We start from the raw sequence: 25,045 nt of genomic DNA, 5'->3' as shown, positions 1-25,045 counted from the left end.
AAAACGGCTCTAAAAAGGATTAACAGCATAACATGAACTTTAGTTTAACTTCAATTTAAGTGAAACTGAAAATTTTTTTTTATTTTTATTTTTTTAAGATTTTATTTATTTGACACAGAAAGAGAGACAGAGAGAGAGAGAGCACAAGCAGGTGGAGCGGCAGGCAGAGGGAGAGGGAGAGGGAGAAGCAGGCTCCAGGAGAAGCAGGCTCCCTGAGGAGCAGGGAGCCTGATGCAGGGCTCGATCCCAGGACCCTGGGATCATGACCTGAGCCGAAGGCAGTCGCTTAACCAACTGAGCCACCCAGGCGCCCTGAAACTGAAGAATTTCTTGAAAAATCCAAATCACCAAAACTGACACAAGAAATAGAATCTAAACCCTATAGCTATTGAAGAAATTAAATCAGTTATTAAAACTTCCCCCAAAAGAAAACTCTAAGCCCAAATTATTTCACTAGTGAATTCTATCAAATACTTAAGAAAACTTTTATACAGCAAGTTAAACCCCATTATATGTAAAAAGGATAATGTATCATGATCAAGTAGGGTTTATCCTGGAATACCAGGTAGATGAACTGAAAATGAAGGAATGAATGAAGCTCACCATATTAACAGAATAAAAGAAGAACCTCTTGATCATCTCAAAAGATACACAAAAAGCATATAACAGCCAGGGCGCCTGGGTGGTTCAGTTGGTTAAGCGACTGCCTTCAGCTCAGGTCATGATCCTGGAGTCCGGGGATCGAGTCCGGGGATCGAGTCCCGCATCGGGCTCCCTGCTCAGCAGGGAGTCTGCTTCTCCCTCTGACCTTCCACCCTCTCATGCTCTCTCTCTCTCATTCTCTCTCTCAAATAAATAAATAAATAAAATCTTAAAAAAAAAAAATCCAACAGTCATTTGCAATAAAAGCTCTCAGCAAACTAGCCATAGTAGGGAACTTCCATAATCTGAATTAAGATCACATATGAAAAACCTACAGCTAATATCATATTTAATAGTGCAAAACTGAATGTTTTTCCATTAACAAGAATAAGCTTAGAATTTCTGTCTTAAACATTTTTTTTTAGTAATCTCTACACCTAATGTGGGGCTCAAACTCACAATCCCCAAATCAAGAGCCACATGCTCTACCAACTGAGCCAGCCAGAAACCCTGTCTTAACCACTTCTATTCGATATTGAGTCAGACGTGCTACCCAGTGCAATGTGGCAAGAAAAGGAAATTAAAAGCATAAAGATCGGGGCGGTGGGGGAACTCATCATAAAGTTATAGTAATCAAAAATGTGGTATTAACAAAAAAATGGACATTTCAATCAACAGGAAAAAACAATCCAGATATACAGCCACACACATCTGGTCAACTAATTTTCAACTAAAGTGCTAAGCCAATTCAAAGAAGAACATCTTTACAACAAATGGTAGCTCTAAATTAACCGGATATGGGGAGCCTGCATGGCTCAGCAGGTTAACTCGGCCTTTGGCTCAGGTCATGATCCGGGAGTCCAGGGATCAGGCCCCACGTCAGGCTCCTTGCTCAGCGGGGAGCCTGATTCTCCCTCTTCCTCTGCCTGCGTCTCCCTATCAAATAAATAAAATCTTTAAAAAAATAAAATAAATTAGGAGCGCCTGGGTGGTTCAGTTGGTTAAGCGGCTGCCTTAGGCTCAGGTCATGATCCCAGGGTCCCGGGATCGAGCCCCGCAATGGGCTCCCTGCTCAGAGGGAAGCCCGCTTCTCCCTCTCCCACTCCCCCTGCTTGTGTTCCCTCTCTAGCTGTCACTCTCTGTCAAATAAATGAATAAAATATTTTTAAAAAATAAAAATAAAATAAAATAAAAAACTAAATATCCATAACTGAAAAAAAGAACATTAGCCCTTACCCTCACACTACACATAAAAATTAACCCGACATACATGAAACCTAAAACTATAAAATCTCTAGAAGAAAAATACTGGAAACAGTCTGTAACTTTGGGGTATGCAAAGGTTCCTCTGAACACAAAAAGCACAAATCATAGAAATCAATAAATTGGACTTCATCAAAATCCAAAACTTTTGTTCTTGGGAAGACACTGATAAGAAAACAAAAAGTCAAATCCCAAACTGGGAGGAAATTCTTGCAATATATATATATTATAAAGAACCTATATGCAAAACATATAATTTTTAAAATTCAATTAAAAAAAAAAAAAAAACCTGTGCAGAAAAGAATTAACACAGCAGGCCTGAGATGACTACCCTCAGTAAGGCCTGCTTGCCAATTGGCCCTTGGCTAGCATCTGGGAATCTGCCTCTAGGAGTATTCCTAGTCAACTGATAAGAAGGGTGGTTCACTGAGCCTAGACTATTTGAACAAACAATGTGGTTTATGATGAATACCTGCTTTCCTTAGGGGGAGTCTGGAAGTTTAAATATGTGCTAGACAAAAGGTACCAGCCCCCAATAAAATCCTTGGGTATGAGACTCTAACAGGCTTCCCTGGGCAGAAATATTGCCCGTATGCTACTACATCTTCAATGCTGGGGAAGAATGCACTTTGTGTGATACCTCAAGAAAGAGGGCACACAGAAGCCTGCAGCACAGATTCCTCCAGGCTACACCTGTGTCTTTTCCCCTTGTGACTAGGCTTTGTATATTTACTACGTTGCTGTTACAAATCTTAGTTATAAGTACATGGGGCGCCTAGCTGGCTCAGCTGGAAAAGCATGTGACTCTTGATCTCAGGGTTCGGAGTTCCAGCCCCAGGTTGGGTGCAGAGATTACTTAAATAAACTTTAAAAAAAAATCTTAGTTATAAATACAAGTATAGGCTGAGTTCCATAAGTCCTTCTGGCAAATCTCTGAATGTGGGGTGGTCATGGGGACCAAATTAAAAACTTGTTTGAAAAACAAAGGAAGAAACACAAATGGTCAATAAGCACATAAAAAGATGTTTAACATCATCAGTCATCATGAAAATGCAAATTAAAAGTATGAGATTTCACTACATACCTATCAAAATGGATAAAATTATGAAGACTAATCATATCAACCGCTGACAAGAATGCAAAGGAACTGGAACTCTCAGACACTACACTGCTAGATGGTATGTAAAATGATACAACCACTTTAGAAAACAGTTTGGCAATTTCTTCTAAAGTTAAATGCTACCAACCCTATGACCCAAACATTCCACTCCTGGGTTATTTACCTAGGAGAAATGAAAACATGTCACAAAAAGATTTGTACATTAACAGTGATAGCAGCTTTACTCAGAAAGCTGGAAACAGGGGTGCCTGGGTGGCTCAGTTGTTGAGCGTCTGCCTTCAGCTCAGGTCATGATCCCAGAGTCCTGGGATGGAGCCCCACATCGGGCTCTCTGCTCAGCGGGAAGCCTGCTTCTCCCTCTCCCACTCCCCCTGCTTGTGTTCCTTTTCTCACTGTTGTCTCTCTGTCAAATAAATAAATAAAATCTTTAAAAAAAAAAAAAAGAAAGAAAGAAAGCTGGAAACAACCCAGATTCCCATCAAACAGTAAAAGGATAAACTGTGGTTTATCCATACAATGGAATACTAATCAACAATAAAAAGGAAAAGTAACACACGGAACACCACAGATGAACATCTCAAAATCCGTTACGATAAGTGAAAGAACTGAGGCAAAAAAAGTATACTGTGTGATCTATTTATATCAATTTCATGAAGCTGTAAATGAATCTGTACCCTCAATGGTGCCAGGGGACCAGGGTGGGAGATGGGTTACAAGGAAACTTTTGGGGATGATGGAAATGTCATTACCTTGAAACCCTGAACTCAAATTTAAATATGTACCATTTATAATGCATCCATCAGACATGAGTAAAGTTGGAGGGAGAAACATTATGGGAAAAGAAAGAGGGAAATGGTGGGGGGGGGGAGTAAAAGGGGGGTAACAGGTAAAAAATAAATGAAACATCACCCAAACAAATCAGGAATACAATGCCAGTGAACTAAAGTTTCTACTTGTGACTCCACATGGTACAGATGGGACTATATAGGCCTGCCATTAACACTGGTCCTATAGTTTTCTGGAGCCCTAATCAACACCTGGTCCAGCATGCCCTCTGCGTGGCATCCAAGTCCAGACCCTAAAAGCCCATACTGTGCAGTCCACTGAGCTCTAACCAGTCATGCCAGATCATCTAGGCTCACTGCCCTTGCAGATGAATTACACGGGCAAGAAGAGAACTGACCAGACTTTCTCGGACTTATCCTTTTATCTACAGTAATTTGTACTATCTACAGGTACATGGCTGGACAGTTCAGCTGGACTATCTCCCTCATTTTAGCTCAACGTGTCTTTTCAATGGTTACAAATACTTCCTCCACGGCTCACAACACAGATACTTGGGATTCCATTCCTATAAAATTCAAAGACAAGCAAAACTACACTATTCTCCATAGAGATTCATACAAACATGGTGATACATATAAAGAAAAGCAAACTGAAGCTAAATCATTGCACCACAGAGGAAATGTTCCCCACCATCTCACTTAAACAGCCACTTACTTACATTGCACTTTCATAAGGCAAAGGTCTAAGCTACAAACTTAAAGGACTAACTTCCAGGACTTATAAAACACTTAGAATCTTCTTTCTCGTCCCATGTTCCCAAAGGTAGTCTCTCCACTCCGAAATTTATGGAATAGTAGGGTGTAGTCAGGTCATAGTTGCAAATGAAAGGATTAATTTTTTAAGTGTAATGATAAGTGAAAATTTTGAACATCTCATGAACGTACTTAAAAAAATCTTCTGCTACTTTAGACTCTGACTTGACCTTCTAGCAGTCTTCTAGATCTTAGACCTTTGTTGTTTTTAAACACAGTTGCTTATGATCCATTTTAAAAGGCAGAATACAAAACTGACTCTACCCTATCATTACAATAATGGTATGCACTGAGGCTTGAAGAGATTATAGGAAAACAGAATTTTTAATTGTGGTGGAGGTAAAAAACACTTTTTTCTTCTGTTCCAATTCATGTTTTGTTTGCCTATGCAACGTATTATTTTTTAAGTGCCCAATGTGGGGCTCCAACTCACAACCCTGAGGGTAAGAGTCGCCTGCTCTACTGACTGAGCCAGCCAGGTGTCCCTGCCTATACAACATTATTTTTAGTCTTATAAACCTTCAAATTTTCCCTAAATCCTAACTTCTCATTTTAGCATTAGATAGAACATACCCTACATTGAGCCAGCTGTTTAATATCCGGTATGACTTAGGAAGTCAGTACATAAAGTTCCACTCTGATTAAAAAAAAGAATCAGCCCAAATAGTGAACTCTTATACCAGTACCATTTATTCAGAAAAAAAAAAGAGAAAAAAAGTTTAAGGTTAAACAGCTGACATGTTTCACTAAAACATTCTTTGCTTCATCAACTGTCTTTCTCATCCACTTCTACTTGACACCATTACACATTACATCAATCCCTTTCATTTGGGAAAATGTTAAACACTATTTTAAGAGGAAGAAAAGTACATCTGGTCCCACTGGCACTACGCCATGAATTATTTTTATTTATGGCTTTTGCCTAAAAATATTCTTCCCTAATCTTTAAAATCTGGAAAAAAAAAGAATGCTTTCATTCCCAAGAGTTAAATATCCCATGAATAAAGCCTCTTGTACATACTATTTTTTAAGAACATTCATACAATCCTAATTAGAAATACCAAATAATGTGAATCACGTAATAGAAAATACTTCATGTAATGTTATCTGTAAATTTTATTCTAAATATTAATGTTATACTTAATAAAGTACAATCTATAGGTATTATGTTACAATGTTTTATATGGTAACTTCAACCAGTTCCTAATTAGTAATTCTAATCTGCTTCATAATATACAGGAATAAGAAGTAAACCCATGTAATTAGTGGTAAAGGAACACGGAGCTTTCAAATGATTCAGAAAACACACACACACACACACACAGAGAAAAAGTGATAAAGCAAATGTAGTAAAATGTTAACAATCGGGGATTCTGAATAAAGGGAAAATGAAAGTTCTTTGCATTATTCTTGCAAAATTTTTACTTTGAATTAATTTTAAACGTACAAAAGTTACCCCAGAACCTCAATGAGTCACATGGCTAAGAAAATGAAGTTGATCGTCCAGTTGAGTAATTCCCATTAGTACAAAATAGACATGTCCCTCCAATATCTAAAAATTTATTCATAAATTATATACAGGTACTTACTATACTGCTAATATATTACACGTATACAACATAAATCACACATTAAAAAGTAGGTATTTTTTTTATATATATATTTTTTAAGATTTTATTTATTTATTTGAGAGAGAGAGAATGAGAGAGAGCACATGAGAGGGGGGAGGGTCAGAGGGAGAAGCAGACTCCCTGCCGAGCAGGGAGCCCAATGCGGGACTCAATCCAGGGACTCCAGGATCATGACCTGAGCCGAAGGCAGTCGCTTAACCAACTGAGCCACCCAGGCACCCAAAAAGTAGGTATTTTAAAAGGATAAAGTTAAAAAGCAAATCCAAAGAGAAGGAATGATCTTGCTCCACAACTGTGAATTCATCCAGTACACAGTAACTCCCAAATCTTTTCTAATTCAACCTGTACTCTGAACTCCAGATCTCATTTCCTCGTACCCACAAGATTTCTAAACCCGAGGTGCCTATCAGAGAACCAACCATAACACAGGCTAAACTGAGCACCTTTCCCCAGGAACCTGCTTTTACTCTGGCTTTCCCCTTCGTGCTAACAGTGTCTGACTGCTCAGTGTAGTCCTCCCAGTAAATTCTTTCTCTTTCCAGCCCCTATACTGCCCCCCCCCCAAGATATTACCAAGTTCTGCCCCCTTAAACTCTGAGTTCCTTTCTGTCCTCTTTAATAAAATCTACTGCTTCTCGGGCGCCTGGGTGGCTCAGTTGGTTGAGTGTCTGCCTTCAGCTCGGGTCATGGCCCCGGAGCCCTGGGATGGAGCCCCACCTCAGGCTCCATGCTCAGCGGGGAGTCTGCTTCTCCCTCTACCTGCTGTTCCCCCCGCTCATGTTCTCTCACGCGCGCTCTTGCTCTCTCTCAAATAAATAAAATCTTTAAAAATCAATCAATCAATCCACTGTTTCCTCCACAGGGGACCATAACAGTGGATTACGAGAGCAGTTTCTTCATGAAGAGTTTTCAAAGCCTCCAATCTCAACAGCTTCCAACCCATTCATCACACTGAAGCCTGTGGGGTTTTTCTAAAACCCAAAATCAACTAAGCCCCCTACTACTCTCTCCCTTGTTATGGATCCCCATCACTTACGAGATAAAGGCCACACATCTAGCACAGTAAACTTGGCCTATTACGACAGACTCTAGCCCACTTCTCTGCCTATTTGTCCTCAGTTCTAATCTTTTTTTTTTAATGTTTTATTTATTTATTCATGAGCGTCAGAGAGAGAGAGAGAGAGAGAGAGAGAGAGGCAGAGGCAGAGGGAGAAGCAGGCTCCCCGCCTAGCAGGGAGCCCGATGCAGGACTCGATCCCAGGACCCCGGGATCATGACCCGAGCCGAAGGCAGACGCTCAACCATCTGAGCCACCCAGGCGCCCCTCAGTTCTAATCTTGTTGAACTGTCACAACTACATTCGAGTACCACGTTTTCTCAGGCCTTTATGCTTTTACACGTTGCTATCACTGCCTGAAAATTCCATCCTTCAGCATTTCCCTGAAGAACTCATACTCAACTTTCAAGTCTCAAATTCAAATGCCCTTTCCCCTGGAAGACATTTCCTCACCAGGATCACCAGGAAACTCCAAGGCTCTATTCATTCAGCTCACTAGAGTATGCAGCCCCTGAGGACAAACAATACACTGTATTGCTCTTTAAAGTCTCAGAATTTGATAAATAACCAAATGCTTAATACTTGCTGAGCTCATATCAGTGGGGGGAAAGAAGCACTTTTTAATAAACACCACTGGGATAACCAGATAATCCTAAGAAAAAAGTAAAACTGGATCTATTGTTCACACTGAACACCAAGATAAAATCTAAATAGATGAGAATTAAGTATAAAAAATGAAGCCATATAAGTACTAGAAGAACACCTGACTAAATTCCTTCCTCACCTACGAGTGAAGAAAGCTTCCTAACATGATTCAAAAACCACAATTCTAGGGCGCCTGGGTGGCTCAGTTGGTTGAGCAACTGCCTTCGGCTCAGGTCATGATCCCAGGGTCCTGGGATCGAGTCCCACATCAGGCTCCCGGCTCAGCGGGGAGCCTGCTTCTCCCTCTGACCCTCTCCTTTCTCATGCTGTTTCTCTCTCGCTCGCTCTCCAATAAATAAATAAATAAAATCTTAAAAAAAAAAAAAAAAAACCCCACAATTCTATGCGTGCTTGGCTGGCTCCATCAGTAGAGATATGACTCTTGATCTCAGGGTCATAAGTTTCAACCCCACATTGGGGGTAGAGATTACAAAACAAAAACAAAACAAACAAAACAAAACAAAACAATTCTGTATCTGACTAAATAAAAATAAATGTCTGGACAGCAAAAATACCATAAGCAAACTAAACACATTTACTACAAGATCAGTAAAAAAACATACACTATCTCCTATTCTCAATTATACCCGAGAGAGCAATGGGTTGTTAAAACAAAAAGGTTAGTGATGAAATAGGAACACCCAAATCAGAAACTTGAGATTTTTTTTTCTTTTTTAAGATTTTATTTATTTATTTGACAGAGAGAGGGAACACAAGTAGGGGGAGTGGGAGAGGGAGAAGCAGGCTTCCCGTGGAGCAGGGAGCCCGATGCGGGGCTCGATCCCAGGACCCTGGGATCATGACCTGAGCTGAAGGCAGACGCTTAACCGACTGAGCCACCCAGGTGCCCCAGAAACTTGAGATTTTAAAAGAAAGGTCTATCTATAAATTCAGTGGAGGAAGCAAACAGACTGGAAACTGCAAAAATCCAAATCAGAGAATCAGAAGACAAAAATTATGAGAAAAGCTACAAGTAATTCCTAGAATCCTAATGTTTGCACAAATAGAGTTCAAAAATATAAATGAAGGAATACAGGATGGGAGAGAAGACTAATAGACTGAATGTTCCCTGAGCTAAAGAAACATTACTGAGTCGTCAGATCATGACTTGTAACTAGTCATATTTCTGAATTTCAAAGATCAGTAAAAAAAAAAAAAAGGGGGGGGGGAATCAAGTATCAGATTTTTCTCTACAAAATCAAATGTTAAGGAAAGAACAAAACCAGGGGCACCTGGCTGGCTCAGCTGGTAGACATGCAACTCTTGATCTCCAGGTCGTGAGTTCAAGCCCCATGCTGGGTATAGAGATTACTAAAAATAAACAAACTTAAAAATAAAAAGAATAAAACCTACATATTTCAAAAGGAAAAAAAGCATAACCCAGTATTTATATACCAAACCAAACTATCAAAGTATCAATTGCAAGGACAACAGAATTATATTTCACACAAGCTCAGAAAATCTTACCGACACAAGATAAAAATTCCACAAGAAAGTATCCTAGCCACAAGAATTGAATCAGGAGAAAGAATGGAGAAGACCTGGTATAGCAGAGACTACAAGGAAACTACAACATAGTAAAATGTACATAGTTAAGTCTATAAATAGCTATTGTGATGTTTCATGCAAATGTTAAATGACTCCTGAAAGTGGAGCTTTCTACACTTAAAAAGCAATAATAATCTATAGCTAAAATTCAGTTGAGGCTCTTTGTTTATTCTACAGGATAGTAGCAATAAAGGAAAGAGCTGTAGGGTGCACCTGAGAGCACAGAAACGGCAGATTCCCCAGTGTTATAAGCTGATGTACTTACCGGGAGTTTGGTGAAGGCCGGGTTGGTGACATGCTTCCCAAAGGCATCTTCCTGGAACTGAAGAAGCTGTACCACCAGCCCAGCCAGCGTTTTGTTGGTAGGAGCATCCGCATGAACATACTGTAAGATAAAGATGAGGACTCAAAAACTGGGACAATCGTGCAGAAGAGAATGGTAGCTTACTTCCTATTACCTACTAACACTGGCCAGGTGACAGATTTGCACAGGTCTGAGCCATGGTCTTTGCTGTAAAGAAGCTTACAAAAATACTGGGTACAGTGGGGAGGGAAAGTTAACAGGTCTCAGGAGAGAAACCATGCCCAAGCAATGAATCCACGTCATCTCGTGTGCACCTGCACCTAAAGTAGATGGTGAGATTCTGAACCTCAAACTTGAGCCTGATACTATAATCAGATGAGACCTATCAGCAAATGTATTTTTTAAGTGGGATGAATATAAATAACTTGTGGCCAGAGAGCAGACTGTATTGTTTTTAAAACAAATTTCTTTGATACTCCTCTCATCAAGAAATAGGGTGTACGCCCTTCTTTTGCTGAATCAATACCATCCTTGGGGCGCCTGGTGGCCCAGTCGTTAAGTGTCTGCCTTCGGTTCAGGTCATGATCCCAGGGTCCTGGGATCGACCCCCACGTCTGGCTCCCCGCTCAGCGGGAAGCCTGCTTCTCCCTCTCACACTCTCCCTGCTTGTTTCCTCTCTCACTGTCTCTGTCAAATAAATAAATAAATAAAATCTTAAAAAAAAAAAAAAGACCATCCTTAATGACTAACTTGTAACCATCAGAATGCAGGGGGGGGGGGGGGGAGTGATGCTGTGGGACCTCTGAGGGTAAGTCAAAAGCTTTCACGTAGTCCTCTGGGGACAGTCACCTCTGGAGTCCTGAACTACCACTAAGTCTAACTACCCTGAGGACACCATACTTTGAGGAAGCCCAGACTACATGGAGAAGCCTCTTGGAGATGCTATGGCCAGAAGCCCCAGGTGATGTCCCAGAAGACTGATAATACAACCACCAGACACATGAGCAAAGATGGTTCTAGGGGCACCTGGGTGGCTCAGTCGTGAAGCGTCTGCCTTCGGCTCAGATCATGGTCCCAGGGTCCTGGGATCGAGCCCCACATCGGGCTCCCTGCTCCGCAGGAAGCCTGCTTCTCTCTCTCCCACTCCCCCTGCTTGTGTTCCCTCTCTCGCTGTGTCTCTCTCTGTCAAATAAATAAATAAAATCTTAAAAAAAAAAAAAAAGATGGTTCCAGATGATTCTGGCCCTAGCTGTCAAGTTATCCCCAATCATCAAATCTTCCCAGTTGAAACCCTAGACACAGTTCTCAGAGACAACTGTCCCCATCGTACCTTTCCAAATTCCTGAAACACAGACTTTGAGCATAATAAAATGGTTGTCTTAGGGGTGTGTGGGTGGCTCAGTTGTTAAGCGGTTACCTTCAGCTCAGGTCATGATCCCAGGGTCCTGGGATCAAGCCCCACAACAGGCTCCCTGCTCCGCGGGAGGCCTGCTTCTCCCTCTCCCACTCTCCCTGCTTGTATCCCTGCTCTATCTCTCTCTGTCAAATAAAATCTTTAAAAAAAAAAAAATAGGTTGTTTTATGCCAAGAAGTTTTGAATATAATAAAGTGGTTATTTTTATGTGCACTTAAAAATGGTTAGGACGGGGGGGCGCCTGGGTGGCTCAGTCGTTAAGCGTCTGCCTTTGGCTCAGGTCATGATCCCGGGGTCCCGGGATCGAGCCCCGCATCAGGCTCCCTGCTCGGCGGGAAACCTACTTCTCCCTCTCCCACTCCCCCTGCTTGTGTTCCTGCTCCCGCTATCTCTGTCAAATAAATAAATAAAATCTTAAAAAAAAAAAAAAAATGGTTAGGATGGTAAATTGTTATGTTTTTTACTACAATAAAAAAATTTTGGGGGCGCCTGGGTGGCTCAGTTGGTTAAGCGACTGCCTTCAGCTCAGGTCATGATCCCAGGGTCCTGGGATCAAGTCCCACATCGGGCTCCCTGCTCTGCGGGGAGCCTGCTTCTCCCTCTCCCACTCCCCCTGCTTGTGTTCCCTCTCTCGCTGTGTCTCTCTCTGTCAAATAAATAAATAAAATCTTTAAAAAAAAAAAATTTTTTTTTTAGGGGTACCTGGGTGACTCAGTTGGTTAAGTGTCTGCCTTCAGCTCAGGTCATGATCCCAGGATCCTGGGATAAAGCCCCAGGTCAGGCTCCCTGCTCCACAGGAGCCTGCTTCTCTCTCTCCCCAACTGTGCTCTCTCTCGTTATCTCTGTCACTATCTCTGTTGCTATCTCTCAAATAAATAAATAAAATCTTTTAAAAAATTGTAAACAAATGTATCTGAAAACTTATCCACGCTAATGTCGACAATGTCCAAAGGCCAAACCAGTGGCAGAGAGCAAGCTGGTTCCATAGCAAGGAAATACGTAACATGACAGGGAAAGCATAAATTAGCAAGTTAAATTAAATGTGAAAGTTTAAGTATGAAATGTTCAATATCACCTTGAAAAGCCAATACATTCAACAAATTTTTTTTAAAGATTTTATTTATTTGACAGAGAGAGACACGGCGAGAGAGGGAATACAAGCAGGGGGAGTGGGAGAGGGAGAGGCAGACTCCCCGCCGAGCAGGGAGCCCGATGTGGGACTCGATCCCAGGACTCCAGGACCATGACCTGAGCCGAAGGCAGATGCTTAACGACTGAGCCACCCAGGCGCCCCATTCAATAAATTTTTTTAAACCTCCAATTTTGAAAAGGAAAAACATCTATACCTCCTTGAAACTGAAAAGATAACAAAAGACAGTAAAATGAATTTTTCTTCCTGGAACAAACCTCGTTCCCAGTATCATCCAACATTTCAAGATTAATGTGGTAGGTTTCTATTACAAAAAATAATTTGTAAGTGATTTATATATGGCAAAATGATTATCAGCTGCACAGTCTACTCTTACTGAATTGAATGGCTCTCAATTCGTACTACTGCCAAGCAAAGATAAGGCATGATATAAAAGGCAGTTCTTCTTAAAGCTTAGTATCCTCCCAAATTTTATTTATACAGGTGCATTAGCTTTCCACTCTAAATGAAACAGCCAGCATGCAGTTCACTTTGCTAAAGACTGGTATTTTGTTGGAATGCTGTATATTACATGACCAAAGATTGATAAAATCCAGTCCACTGCCTGTTTCTCTGTGGCCCACAAGCTAAGAACAGTTTTTTGATTTTTAAATGGTTGGAAGGAAATTTTATTTTATTTCATTTTTTTTAAGGTTTATTTATTTCAGAGAGAGAGAGCATGAGCGGGAGGGGCAGAGGGAGAGAGAGAATCTAAAGCAGACTCCGCGCTGAGCAGGGAGCCCAACACAGGACCGGATCTCATGACCCTGAGATCACAACCTGAACTGAAACAGAGTCAGACACTTAATCGACTGCACCACCCAGGCACCTCTGGAAAGAAATTTTAAAGAATAAAGAATAATATTTCCGGGCACCTGGGTGGCTCAGTCAGTTGAGCATCTGCCTTCAGCTTGTGATCTCGAGGTCCTGGGATCAAGCCCATGTTGGGCTCCCCACTCAGCGAGGAGTCCGCTTCTCCCTCTCCCTCTACACCCGACTTGTGCTTTGTCTCTCTCCCCCTCAAATAAACAAAATCCTTTTTTAAAAAAAAGTCATATTTCAGGACACATATTACATGAAATTCAAATTTCAGTGTCCATAAATAAAATTTTATCAAAACACAGCACACTCATTCACTACACATTGTCTATGATGGCTTTCATGTAACAGCAGAGTCAAGCAGTTATAATTGAGATGGCATGACCTGAAAAGCCTAAAATCTTTACTCTCCTGCCCTTTATAGAAAAAAATCTGTCTATTCCTGTTCTAGACCACTCCTTTTTCATCCTTATAAAAAGTTTTCTTTTATACTAAGAGTGTTCTGTGAAAACACATTTTCGTAAGGCCACAAAGTAAAACACCTGCGCCACACACCAAAAAATGGAAACAAACTTCATACAATTAAGCATATAAGATGTCAATTTTGTTGGCCTAAAATGTTTTTCAAATTTTAGACCCACTTGGAGTTTCTAATTCCATAGGTCAGGCCCAAGAATTTGCATTTCTAAGAAGTTCTAGGTGAGGGGCACCTGGGTGGCTCAGTCGTTAAGCGTCTGCCTTCGGCTCAGGTCATGATCCCAGGGTCCCGGGATCGAGCCCTGCATCAGGCTCCCTGCCTGGCGGGAAGCCTGCTTCTCCCTCTCCCACTCCCCCGGCTTGTGTTCCCTCTCTGCTCTCTCTCTCTGTTGAATAAATAAATAAAATCTTTAAAAAAAAAAAAAAAAAAGAAGTTCTAGGTGACACAACTGGAGTGGGAACCCACTTTAAGAACCACTAAACTGGGGCACCTGGGTGGCTCAGTCGGCTAAGCGTCTGCCTTCGGCTCAGGTCATGACCCTGGAGTCCTGTGATCCGGCCCCGCACAAGGCTCCCTGCTCAGGGGGGAGTCTGCTTCTCCCTCTGCCCCTCCCCCTGCTGTGCCCCCCCCCCTCAAATAAATAAGTAAAATATTCAAAAAAAAAGAACCACTAAACTTTTTTTAAAAATCTGTTTCAGGTATTACTACACATCTTAGTTAAAGAATATGCTGTATTATAATTTAAAAGTTAAAGGGGAGCCTGGGTGGCTCAATCAGTTAAGCTTCTGACTTAGACTCAGGTCATTACCTCAGGGTCCTGGCATCCAGCCCCGAGGCAGTCTGCTTCTCCCTCTCCCTCTGCCCTCCCCCCGCCCACGGCTCTTCCTCTCTCTCTAATAAAATCTTTTTAAAATTTTAAAAAATTAAAAACCAGTTAAACAATTTTTTTTAAAGATTTTCTTTATTTATTTGACAGAGAGAGACACAGCGAGAGACGGAACATAAGCAGGGGGAGTGGGAGAAGGAGAAGCAGGCTTCCCGCGGTGCAGAGAGCCTGATGTGGGGCTCAATCCCACGACCCTGTGATCATGACCTGAGCCGAAGGCAGACGCCTAACGACTGAGCACCCAGGCACCCCGAGTTAAACAATTTTTAACATTGAAAACTACTTACGATTCCCCTTTCCTATAATATTTTGCCAGTTGCCAATTCCCACAAAAACTATCAAGTTTACCTTTTTAAGGACTATTCACTTACAAGTGACAATTCAGTATCTGGTTTTTTCCAATTTACTCAACATAGTAAATCTTTAATAAGCAACACTCAATTAGTAAGTAATTCATAGCACTCATGTAATCTTTAATAAACTTTTCAAATGTATACTACAGAACTGACAAAATATGGAGTATATATCCACAAGGTAACTTTATTATTTTTATAAGAATGGGTTTCTCAGTACAAAATTGTACTGAAACTTTTTGTACATAGTAAAGCAACATGAAAGCCTAACCTTCTATTTTTCAGATACCTGTAGATAACTGAACAATGCCAAATCCTAAAACTGAAAAACACACCATCTTGGAGGAAGGCTGTTCAGCAAAAACCAAATCAACCCTTTAGGCAAAAATTAAGTTTAGCAACTGCTATATACATAGCTTCATATATATTCTAAATTTCACTACTATGCATGTTTCATTTGCTATATTATCATTCAGAATACAAAAACATGTAAAATGTTTCATGTGGACAACCTTATAGTTTCAAAATAAAGATAGCCAGGTTCAATCAAAATTATTACCTTAACTATTTTAAAATCCAATTTTTTTTTAGATTTTATTTTGATTTTATTCATGAGAGACAGAGAGAGAGAGAGGCAGAGGGAGAAGCAGACTGCCTCAGGGCTGGATGTCAGGACCCTGGGTTCATGACCTGAGCAGAAGACAGACGCTTAACCGACTGAGCCACCCAGGCACCCCCCAATTTTTTTTTTTTAATATTTTATTCATTTATTTGACAGAGAGAGAGTGAGAACACAAGCCAGGAGACAAGGGAGAGAGAGAAGCAGGTTCCTCGCTGAGCAGGGAGCCCGACATGGGACTCGATCCCAGGACCCTGGGATCATGACCTGAGCCGAAGGCAGCCGCTTAACCAACTGAGCCACTTAGGCACCCCTCCCCCAATTTTTTAAATTATAAAATATTTAACCTTGGTTAAATACTTTTTCCAAATCATCCACAAAAGTTACCAAACACGAAAAAGATGACATTTTTAATTCATAAATGAACTGTCATGTTAATGTATTAATCTATACCTCACAACCACTCAAAAGGCAGCCAATGTTATAATGTTTTAAATCAACTTTTAAATACTTCAAAATATTAACATTCTATTTAACCAATAAGAATAAAGCAAGCTGACCATGGGATATACACAAAAGTATCATCACCACCTCAAATTTACATAACCTCATCTCTAACAACTATCTCGTTTGATTCAGTCTTAAGGAAGTCAATCTTACTCTCAATTTACATATGAAAAATTAAAACAGGAATCAAGTCATCTGCTCAAGGACACCACCAATTAGGGACAAGTTATTAGCAGCCAAGAGTACTGAACTACATCTTCCAAAGTATAATGCTCATTCACTATCCTACAGTGACATAATAGAGCTCACTTCAAATGGCTTCCAAAAACATTACCTAAAACATAAAGGGTTCTTGACAGCTTTCAAAATAGTGAATTCTGATTAACAAAAAAATAAAATAAAATAATGACTATAGATTATTTCAGTCATAAACTTTTATCTTTTGATCAAAAAAAAGTTCAACAGCATGTTTTACTTAAGACAACCAAAAATTTTTAGTCTCAAGTATTTTGATTAAGAAAGGTAGGAAGATAAAAAAAGAGAAAGAAAAGAAAGGTAGAAAGATAAGTTTAGAAAGTTTTATCAATATATCTGCTTTATGCTACCTATGGCATCAATAAAGTATCCAAATTTTAATAACTTGTCCCTAAACAAGCCTATTGCAGCAAATGCCCCATAAAACAAAAAAACTCTTTAACTGTTAAATACTTTATGTAAAGTGTACTGAAATGCATTCCTTAGGCAATCTAGTCTACTTTAGCGATCACCCTGACATTGAAATCATCCTGACATCTTAAATCTTATTTCATTAAGAAGCCAAACCAGGAAGAAACTTACCTGGGAACTTAATGGTTTACAGATATCCTTCACCTCCAAAGTATCTGAGTTGAAACCATTAAAATCAGTAAGGTTTTATCATTTGAAAACCACTCAGAAACCACGGACAGAAATACAGCTTTCATCTTCATCAAAGTTAGGATGAAAAGACATGTACCCAATAATACAAAGGTAGCTCAGGTGGGAGATGAGGAAGCTTCCGCCCTGCTGCTGGACTTAAAATGCAACCTCAAGCCAACGGTTAACCACCTGTGCTCCCAATCACCTACCCTGCCTCCCTCCAGGAGTCACCTCCTCTGGACTTCTTTGGCCCAGCTGAAGCTCATCCTAATCAAAAAGTATTCCCTCTCCCTTCTGTGTTCCTGAGCCAAATTTATCAACAAAGCGTGAATGAATAGGTTCCTAGACTAGAATCTGTTCATCCATTGAACAAACATGTACTGAGCACCTACTAAGGACACAGAGAAAACAAAAATAAACCGAAGTTCTTTTCATTTGAAACCACATGAGTTTTACAAGTAAGTGTCTATGTCTCTCACCACGACATTTTCCACTACCTTCCACTACATTCCTTGATGAGAGGGATTATGTGTAGCAAAAAAAACTGGGGCTTTGGAGCCAGGCAGACCTTCACCACTCCTAATTGTAATCTTAGAGAAGTCACTTATATATGGAGTCTCAGGTTCCACTCATGTGTAAAATGAAATAAGTTATCTATGAACCACGACTGTTATAAGGATTTGAGTAATGGTTTAAGTGCCCAGATACAGTTAGATGCCCAGTTGTTGTTCATGGAACGCATGATAAACCCACTAATAAAAATGGGGGGCGCCTGGGTGGCTCAGTCCGTTGGGTGGCTGCCTTTGGCTTGGGCCATGATCTCAGGATCCTAGGACTGAGTCCCACATCGGGCTCCCTGCTCGGTGGAGAGCCTGCTTCTCCCTCTGCCTCTGCCCCTTCCCCCTGCTCGTGTGCTCACTCTCTCAAATAAATAAAATCTTAAAAAAAAAAGAAATTAATAAAAATGGGACTACCACTGTCATGTTTCATTCAGTTACTGAGATTCATGAATGTGAAAATGTAGTATTAAATGCAACAGAAAATAGTTAAAACCCATCAATGTGTACACTGAGTGGAAATATATTGTGTCCTGGATAGTACTTTCGCCACTCCAACACCACTCTCTAAGGCTGACAGGATTCTGGCTGTCAGGCATAAGGAATATACAATTCTGAATTTGAGGAGGCCCAAGAAATATACTCTGGCCTTATAAAACCCTGAGACCTAACTTTTACTTGATCTTTAAGGCCTGAAGAACACTGAGCCAACATTTACCCAATGGCGTCAACACTCTGGGACAAATCCCTCAGTCAGCCCCAGAACCACTTCTTCACCCATTCAAACAAAATTGGGCCCAAACAGATGCACACAGAGTTTGGAGAGGTAGAAATTACTATTATTTCTCTTTCTCCTTCCTCTTCCTTGATATCCAAATGAATACTCCTCATTTCTGCTAAAACTACATTGATAAACTAATATGTTATATGTCAATTATACCTCAATAAAGAAATCCAGACTGGGGAAGGGGAAGGCTACATTAAGGTACACTGAATTTAAAACCCAAAGCATTGGCTGAAGGGCATAAGATAAAAATAATACTCTCATAATATAAATGTTAAATTCCCTTAGCCACTTCTAGAAGCTCTGCTGCCTACATAAAAAAAAGTGACCAATTTATCACTGTAAAAGGGAGAGCAATATTCTTGTCTACTTATACACAGATGAGAAAAACTGGCAATCCTAAATGTGATTGCAAAATTTGGGGGCAAAAAAAGTCAAAGCATATAAAAATATATATTGTCTCTCACTTCCTAAAACCTCAGTAAGAAACAATCACTTCTGAAAGTACCACAGTGTAATGTCAAAAGAACCCAAGATCCTGTCCCTATCAACCTCCAAAAGCTGACAGACTCCACTGCGCTGCAGAACTCAAATGAATAGGTTTCTAAACTACTTCGTCTTTTCATTCACTGAACAAATATTTACTAAGCAACTACTAAGGGCGAGGCAATTAGTACCAACCCTGGGGGGGGGGGGGCACTGCAGTGAAGAGGCCTGACAAGGTCCTTGCCCCAGTGCTATGGTTCTCAATGGGGGAAGTATGGAACTTGAAAAGGGTGTTCGGAAATCTGGGGCAGAGGAGGTATTTTGGGCTGTCTGCTTCATTACACCTTCTAAGGGAGTCACTCCTAGATATCTACAAGGGGAAGTTAAAAAAACACTTCGTCATAAATAAAAGGTTAATTCACAACTTTCAATACCACTGACCCAGCGGAACTTACCTCCCAAAAGTAGGAGAAACAGCTAAATGAAAAAAATCATCTCACAAAGTGGTACAAACAAAATAAAGGTATTGATATGAAGTGCGGCAGTCTAGTGTAAATGGGGTTCTCAGGGAAGGCCTCACTGAGAAACACATTAGGTACCAGTGAACGTTAACTCTTGTACTCACACTACACGGAACTAAAAGTACAATGAAGTAAAAACTGTCATTTTTTTAATATCGGTGCTCATCCATACTATCATCCATTGTATTGGCCTGCTGCTTATTAACTTCCGAGTACAGTCGTCTAGTCATTCTTTACCAAGCCAACAACAGGTAGCAGAACCTTAGCTATCTCACTTGACTTTGAAGATGAGTCTCTAAACAAAACTTGAAGCTGCTCTTACAACCCTGGCTTGGACAGTTTGTAATAATCATTGTTCGCACACCCAGTGCAGCTAACAAAAGAGATTCACGCCCTCCGGTTTGCTGAGCTCGAGATGCTCCTGCACACCGGGGTGAGCTGGGGCTCGCGCCCGCGACGCGGGGATTCCCAGAGGCCTGGCCCCGGGGGCCCGCTGGAGCCCCCGGCGCGCGGGCGCCGAGAGCGGACGGCGGGGGCGTGGCGGGCCCGGCGCCTGCCTTTGTTGTCCCTCGTGGCGCGCGGGGGGGGGAGGGGCGGCCCGAGGCCCGCGAGGCCAGTAGCTGCGCCCGGCTCCCGTCGCGTGGCCTCCCCGGCCACCACGGGCGCGCGAACCCACCTTCTTGTAGTGCTTGCCCAGCCAGACCCGCACCGAATCCAGCTGGGACACCGTCTCCGGGCTCTCCCAAAACTTGCTGGCCGGGCCACCGTCCTTCCGCCGATAAACGGCCAGGCCCGCGGCCGTCGCCGCGCCTCCCGCGCCCGCGGCGCCCGCCGCCGCCCCTAGCCCGCCGCCGCCCGCCGCCGCGGCCATAGTCGCCGTCGGTCGTCCCCACCGCCCGGCCCGCCCCGGCCCTCGCAGCGATCCCCGTTCGCACTCGCGCGCGCGCGCAGCCGCCACCACCGCCTCCCGACCCCGCCCAGCCAACCCCCTTCCGGCGCGGAGGGCCGGCCCCGCCCCTTCTAGGGACCCGAAGAGGGCACGCGCGCACGCATGCGCAGCACCGGCGCCGGGCGGGCTTGGGACGAGCATTTGCCCCCGCCTCTTCCGCCAGCCGAGGCAGGCTGCGCACCTTCTCCGCTACCGAGCCTGGGCCTCTGCGGGAGGTGCTGTATCCAAGTTCCGGCATCCCGTCAACCACTGCACCGAGGTTCTGTGTCATCCCGTGACACCGTCGGAGAAAAGACCTGGCGTGAGAAGTTTCGAGGGGGAAGCCCGTTTAGGGTGTCCAGTGCTGGCCGAGGAACCCCCACGCAGGGTGGGAATCTGCGTCGGCTTGCCCCCCTGCCCTCAGACTTTCTGCACAAAGCGGCCGCGTACCCTTTGTAAACGTCCACCTGGGACCACCACCCGGAGCTGCTTTGGCAGCACACACCTTCCTCCCCCTCGTGGCTTTATCCACACCAGCTCTTTCCTACCTCGGGGTCCTTGCACCGGCTGTTCCTGAGATCTGGACGGCTCTTCCCCTATGACTGTCGCTTAGGCGCTTTCAAATTCATAGCCTAAGGGTACCTTAGAAAAACGATCTCTGGGGGCGCCTGGGTGGCTCAGTTGGTTAAGCGACTGCTTTCGGCTCAGGTCATGATCCTGGAGTCCCGGGATCGAGTCCTGCATCGGGCTCCCTGCTCGGCAGGGAGTCTGCTTCTCCCTCTGACCCTCCCCCCTCTCATGTGCTCTCTCTCATTCTCTCTGTCTCAAATAAATAAATAAAATCTTTAAAAAAAAAAGAAAAACGATCTCTGAGCGTACAATATTGAACAGCTAATCATATTCACTCGACATTCTCTGTGTAGCACTCACGACGACCTGGTATTTTTCTTATTTTCTTACTTGTCCACATTCATTACATGAGAACCTAATCGTGACTTGTTCACAGGGATACTTGCAGTGCTGGGAACAGGCCTGTTATCTAATGGATAGTCCATAAATATTTGATGAATGAGTGAATGAATGACCTACGGAGGAGCAGAAAGATTTTAAATTACTAACAAAGTACGATTGGTCTTTATGGCGTTATAAACATGATGTTATATAACACCAGAACAGCAGGTGACTAATTACTTGTGAGAAAGTCTGGTGAGGTTTTGAGACCAACTTTTAAGAATGAATAGAATGGGGGCGCCTGGGTGGCTCAGTTGGTTAAGCGACTGCCTTCGGCTCAGGTCATGATCCTGGAGTCCTGGGATCGAGTCCCGCATCGGGCTCCCTGCTGGGCAGGGAGTCTGCTTCTCCCTCTGACCCTCCTCCCTCTCATGCTCTCTGTCTCTCATTCTCTCTCTCTCAAATAAATAAAATCTTTAAAAAAAAAATGAATGAATAGAATGTGATCAGGGAGGAAAGGACATTTTAGACACACAAAAACAACTGGATCAAAGGCGTTAAAGTGTGAAAGCAAGCTGGGTGAAACCTTTGAGCCCATGGTGTGGAAGCAGAGATGTTACTTGATTGTGGCAGTGAATTTTGACTTTATCCTGTAAGCATTGGGAAATCAGCTTGAACAGAGAGAATGATGTGATCAGATCTACAGATTAGGAAGATAATAGTTGCAAGTGTGAAAGATATATTACAGAAAGAAGATGAAAAAAGATTACCTGATAAATAGTGTAGGACAGAAACAATGAGAATAATATATGAGTCAGATGTGAATCTTTTCCTCTCAGAGCTCAGACTTCAGAAATACTGACAATAGCTGGTGTTTATGGGGCACTTTTATGTGCTGTCCTCTGTGCTAGGTACACCTGTATTACTGCAGATAAGGAAATTGAGGCAGAGAGAGGTTAAGTAACTGGCTAGCAGGTATTAGAGTATTAGACCCTGGAGTACTAATGCACCCCCTCCTTCCTAAGTACACTGCATTTTCTTTTTTTTTTTTTTTTAAGATTTATTTATTTATTTGAGAGAAAGATGCAGGGAGGGGCCAAGGGAGGGAGAGAGAGTCTTAAGCAGCATCCATGCTGAGCTCAGAGCCGGAAGCAGGGCTAGAGCTCATGACCTTGAGATCACGACCTGAGCCCAAACCAAGTGTCTGACACTTAACTGACTACACCACCCAGGTGCCCCAACTGTGTTTACTATTAGCTTGTGAGTAGAGCAGAGAAAATGCTCTGGAGGAATTCAGAAAACTATTTCATTTGCCCGTAGCCATAGAGAAGGAAGTTAGTTCTTCCAGGCCAGTGGTATTCCAATTTTTTTGCTCATATAACTTCTAAACTAATTTGGAAAACTACATACCTTTTCCTTTTAAGAAAAACATCTAAAATTTGTCATTAAAATTAATTGAGCACATTATAAAGATGGGCATTTTTTTTAAAGATTTTATTTATTTGAGACAGAGGGAATGAGAGACAGAGAGCATGAGAGGGAGGAAGGCCAGAGGGAGAAGCAGACTCCCTGCCGAGCAGGGAACCCCATGCGGGACTCGATCCAGGGACTCCAGGATCATGACCTGAGCCGAAGGCAGTCGCTTAACCAACTGAGCCACCCAGGCGCCCAAGATGGGCATTTTTAAATAAAATGGTTTTTATCATGTTTTAAAAGTTTTTATTTGGGGGGCACCTGGGTGGCTCAGTTGTTTATGCATCTGCCTTCCACTCAAGTTGTGATCCCAGGGTCCTAGAATTGAGCCCTGCGTCCGGCTCCCTGCTCAGCGAAGAGCCTGCTTCTCCCTCTCCCCTCTCCCCCCCAGCTCATGCGTGCTCACTCTCTCGCTCTCTATCTCAAATAAATAAATATTTTAAAAATAAATAAATAATTTAAAAAGTTTTTATTTTGAAATAATCTCAAACTTACAAAAAAGTTACAAATACAGTACAAAGAGCTTTTTCTTTTCCTGAACCACATAAGAGTATGTTGCTGACATGATGACCCATCATTCTCAAAAATGTTAGTGTAGGGGCACCTGGGTGGCTCAGATGGTTAAGCGTCTGCCTTCGGCTCAGGTCATGATCCCAGGCTCCTGGGATCGAGCCCCGCATCGGGCTCCCTGCTCCTTGGGAGCCTGCTTCTCCCTCTGCCTCTGCTTCTCTCTCTCTCTGACTCTCATGAATAAATAAATAAAACATTAAAAAAAAAAAAGTTAGTGTAGATCTCCCACAGACAAGTATATTCTGTTACATAATCACAACAACCATCAACACCAGGAAATTAACATTTATACTATCCTCAGACCCCATTCCTTTCTCTTGCTGCCCCTGTAAACTCTCTTAACAGCAGAGTCTCCGGTTCAGAATCATGCATCTCATTAGATCAGTTTTCAAGTCTCTTTCAATCTGGAACAGTTCCTTGGTCTTTAACTTTCGCAAGGTTGACAATGTTGAAGATTTCAAGCCAGTTATTTTGTAGAATGTCCCTCAGTTTGAGTTTGGTGGATGTTTTTCACGCAGTGTTCTTTTCACTACATACAAATGGTGCATGATTTCATGACTTCCATAACTTTGATGAGTTGATTAAGAGAGTCTCTGGCAGGGGCGCCTGGGTGGCTCAGTCGTTAAATGTCTGCCTTCGGCTCAGGTCATGATCTCAGGGTCCTGGGATCGAGCCCCGCATCGAGCCCCGCATCGAGCCCCGCATCGAGCCCCGCATCGAGCCCCGCATCGGGCTCCCTGCTCCGCGGGAAGCCTGCTTCTCCCTCTCCCATTCCCCCTGCTTGTGTTCCCTCTCTCGCTGTGCCTCTCTCTGTCAAATAAATAAATAAAATCTTAAAAAAAAAAGAGAGAGAGAGAGAGAGTCTCTGGCAGGCTTCTCTACTGTGAAGTTATTCTTTTTTTCTTTTTAAGGATTTTTTTTAAGATGATATTTTTTAAAGATTTTATTTATTTATTTGAGAGAGAGAGAGAAACAGCATGAGAGGGGAGAGGGTCAGAGGGAGAAGCAGGCTCCCTGCTGAGCCGGGAGCCCGGTGCAGGACTTGATCCCAGGACTCCGGGATCATGACCTGAGCTGAAGGCAGTCGCTTAACCAACTGAGCCACCCAGGTGCCCTTTTTAAGGATTTTACTTATTTTTGTGAGAGAGAGAGAATGGGGGGAGGGGCAGAGAGAGAAGCAGACTGCTCACCGAGCTGGGAGCCCGATGCAGGACTCGATCCCAGGACCCCGGGATCATGACCTGAGCCGAAGGCAGATGCTTAAGGACTGAGCCACCCAGGCACACTACTATGATGTTATTCTTTTTGCCTTTGTAATTAATTAGTATTTTCTGGAGAGAGATTTTGAAGGTATGTAAATACCCCATTCTTCATCAAACTTCCCATTTCCTTTTATCAGACAAAGTCAAATGGTTGCAAATTTGACTAAGTACAGATTTGTAACTCTAACAATAAGACATGTGCTGCCATTATCCTTACTATATTTACTTACTTTATCAGTTCACCTACATGTAACCATTCTCCATGCTGGGCTACACACAGGAGTGTGTAGGTAACCTCTATCCTTCTTGGCTCCTACAGTCACATGCTAAGCCACCCTATTATGCTTGTCTACCTTGCTGACACCACCTAAAAGCTTTAGGACTGAATTATTTGAAAAGAGATGGTTAGGGAATAGGAAAAGTAAGACGACATCACTCTTGGGGTGCCTGGGTGCCTCAGTTGGTTGAGTGTCTGTCTGCCTT

General features: G+C 42.5%; 1 protein-coding gene across 1 annotated transcript in view; it reads right to left on the bottom strand.

Moving 5' to 3' along the window:
- SMARCC1 (SWI/SNF related, matrix associated, actin dependent regulator of chromatin subfamily c member 1) overlaps positions 1-20,249 on the bottom strand; it is a 178,117-nt gene extending 157,868 nt beyond the window's left edge. The window contains exons 1-2 of the mRNA XM_034997255.1: positions 20,055-20,249; positions 9,830-9,949 (exon numbers count right to left, since the gene is read on the bottom strand). Coding sequence (XP_034853146.1) covers positions 9,830-9,949; positions 20,055-20,249 — 315 coding nt within the window. The remainder of the gene's footprint in view (positions 1-9,829; positions 9,950-20,054) is intronic.
- Positions 20,250-25,045: the final 4,796 nt, after the last annotated feature.

This window comes from Mirounga leonina, unplaced genomic scaffold, assembly GCF_011800145.1.
Source record: "Mirounga leonina isolate KUSES-001 unplaced genomic scaffold, KU_Mleo_1.0 Mir_94, whole genome shotgun sequence".
NCBI classification, from domain to species: Eukaryota; Metazoa; Chordata; class Mammalia; order Carnivora; family Phocidae; genus Mirounga; species Mirounga leonina.
The sequence above is the reverse complement of the archived record's forward strand: the minus strand, read 5'-3'. Positions and strand labels throughout refer to the sequence as shown.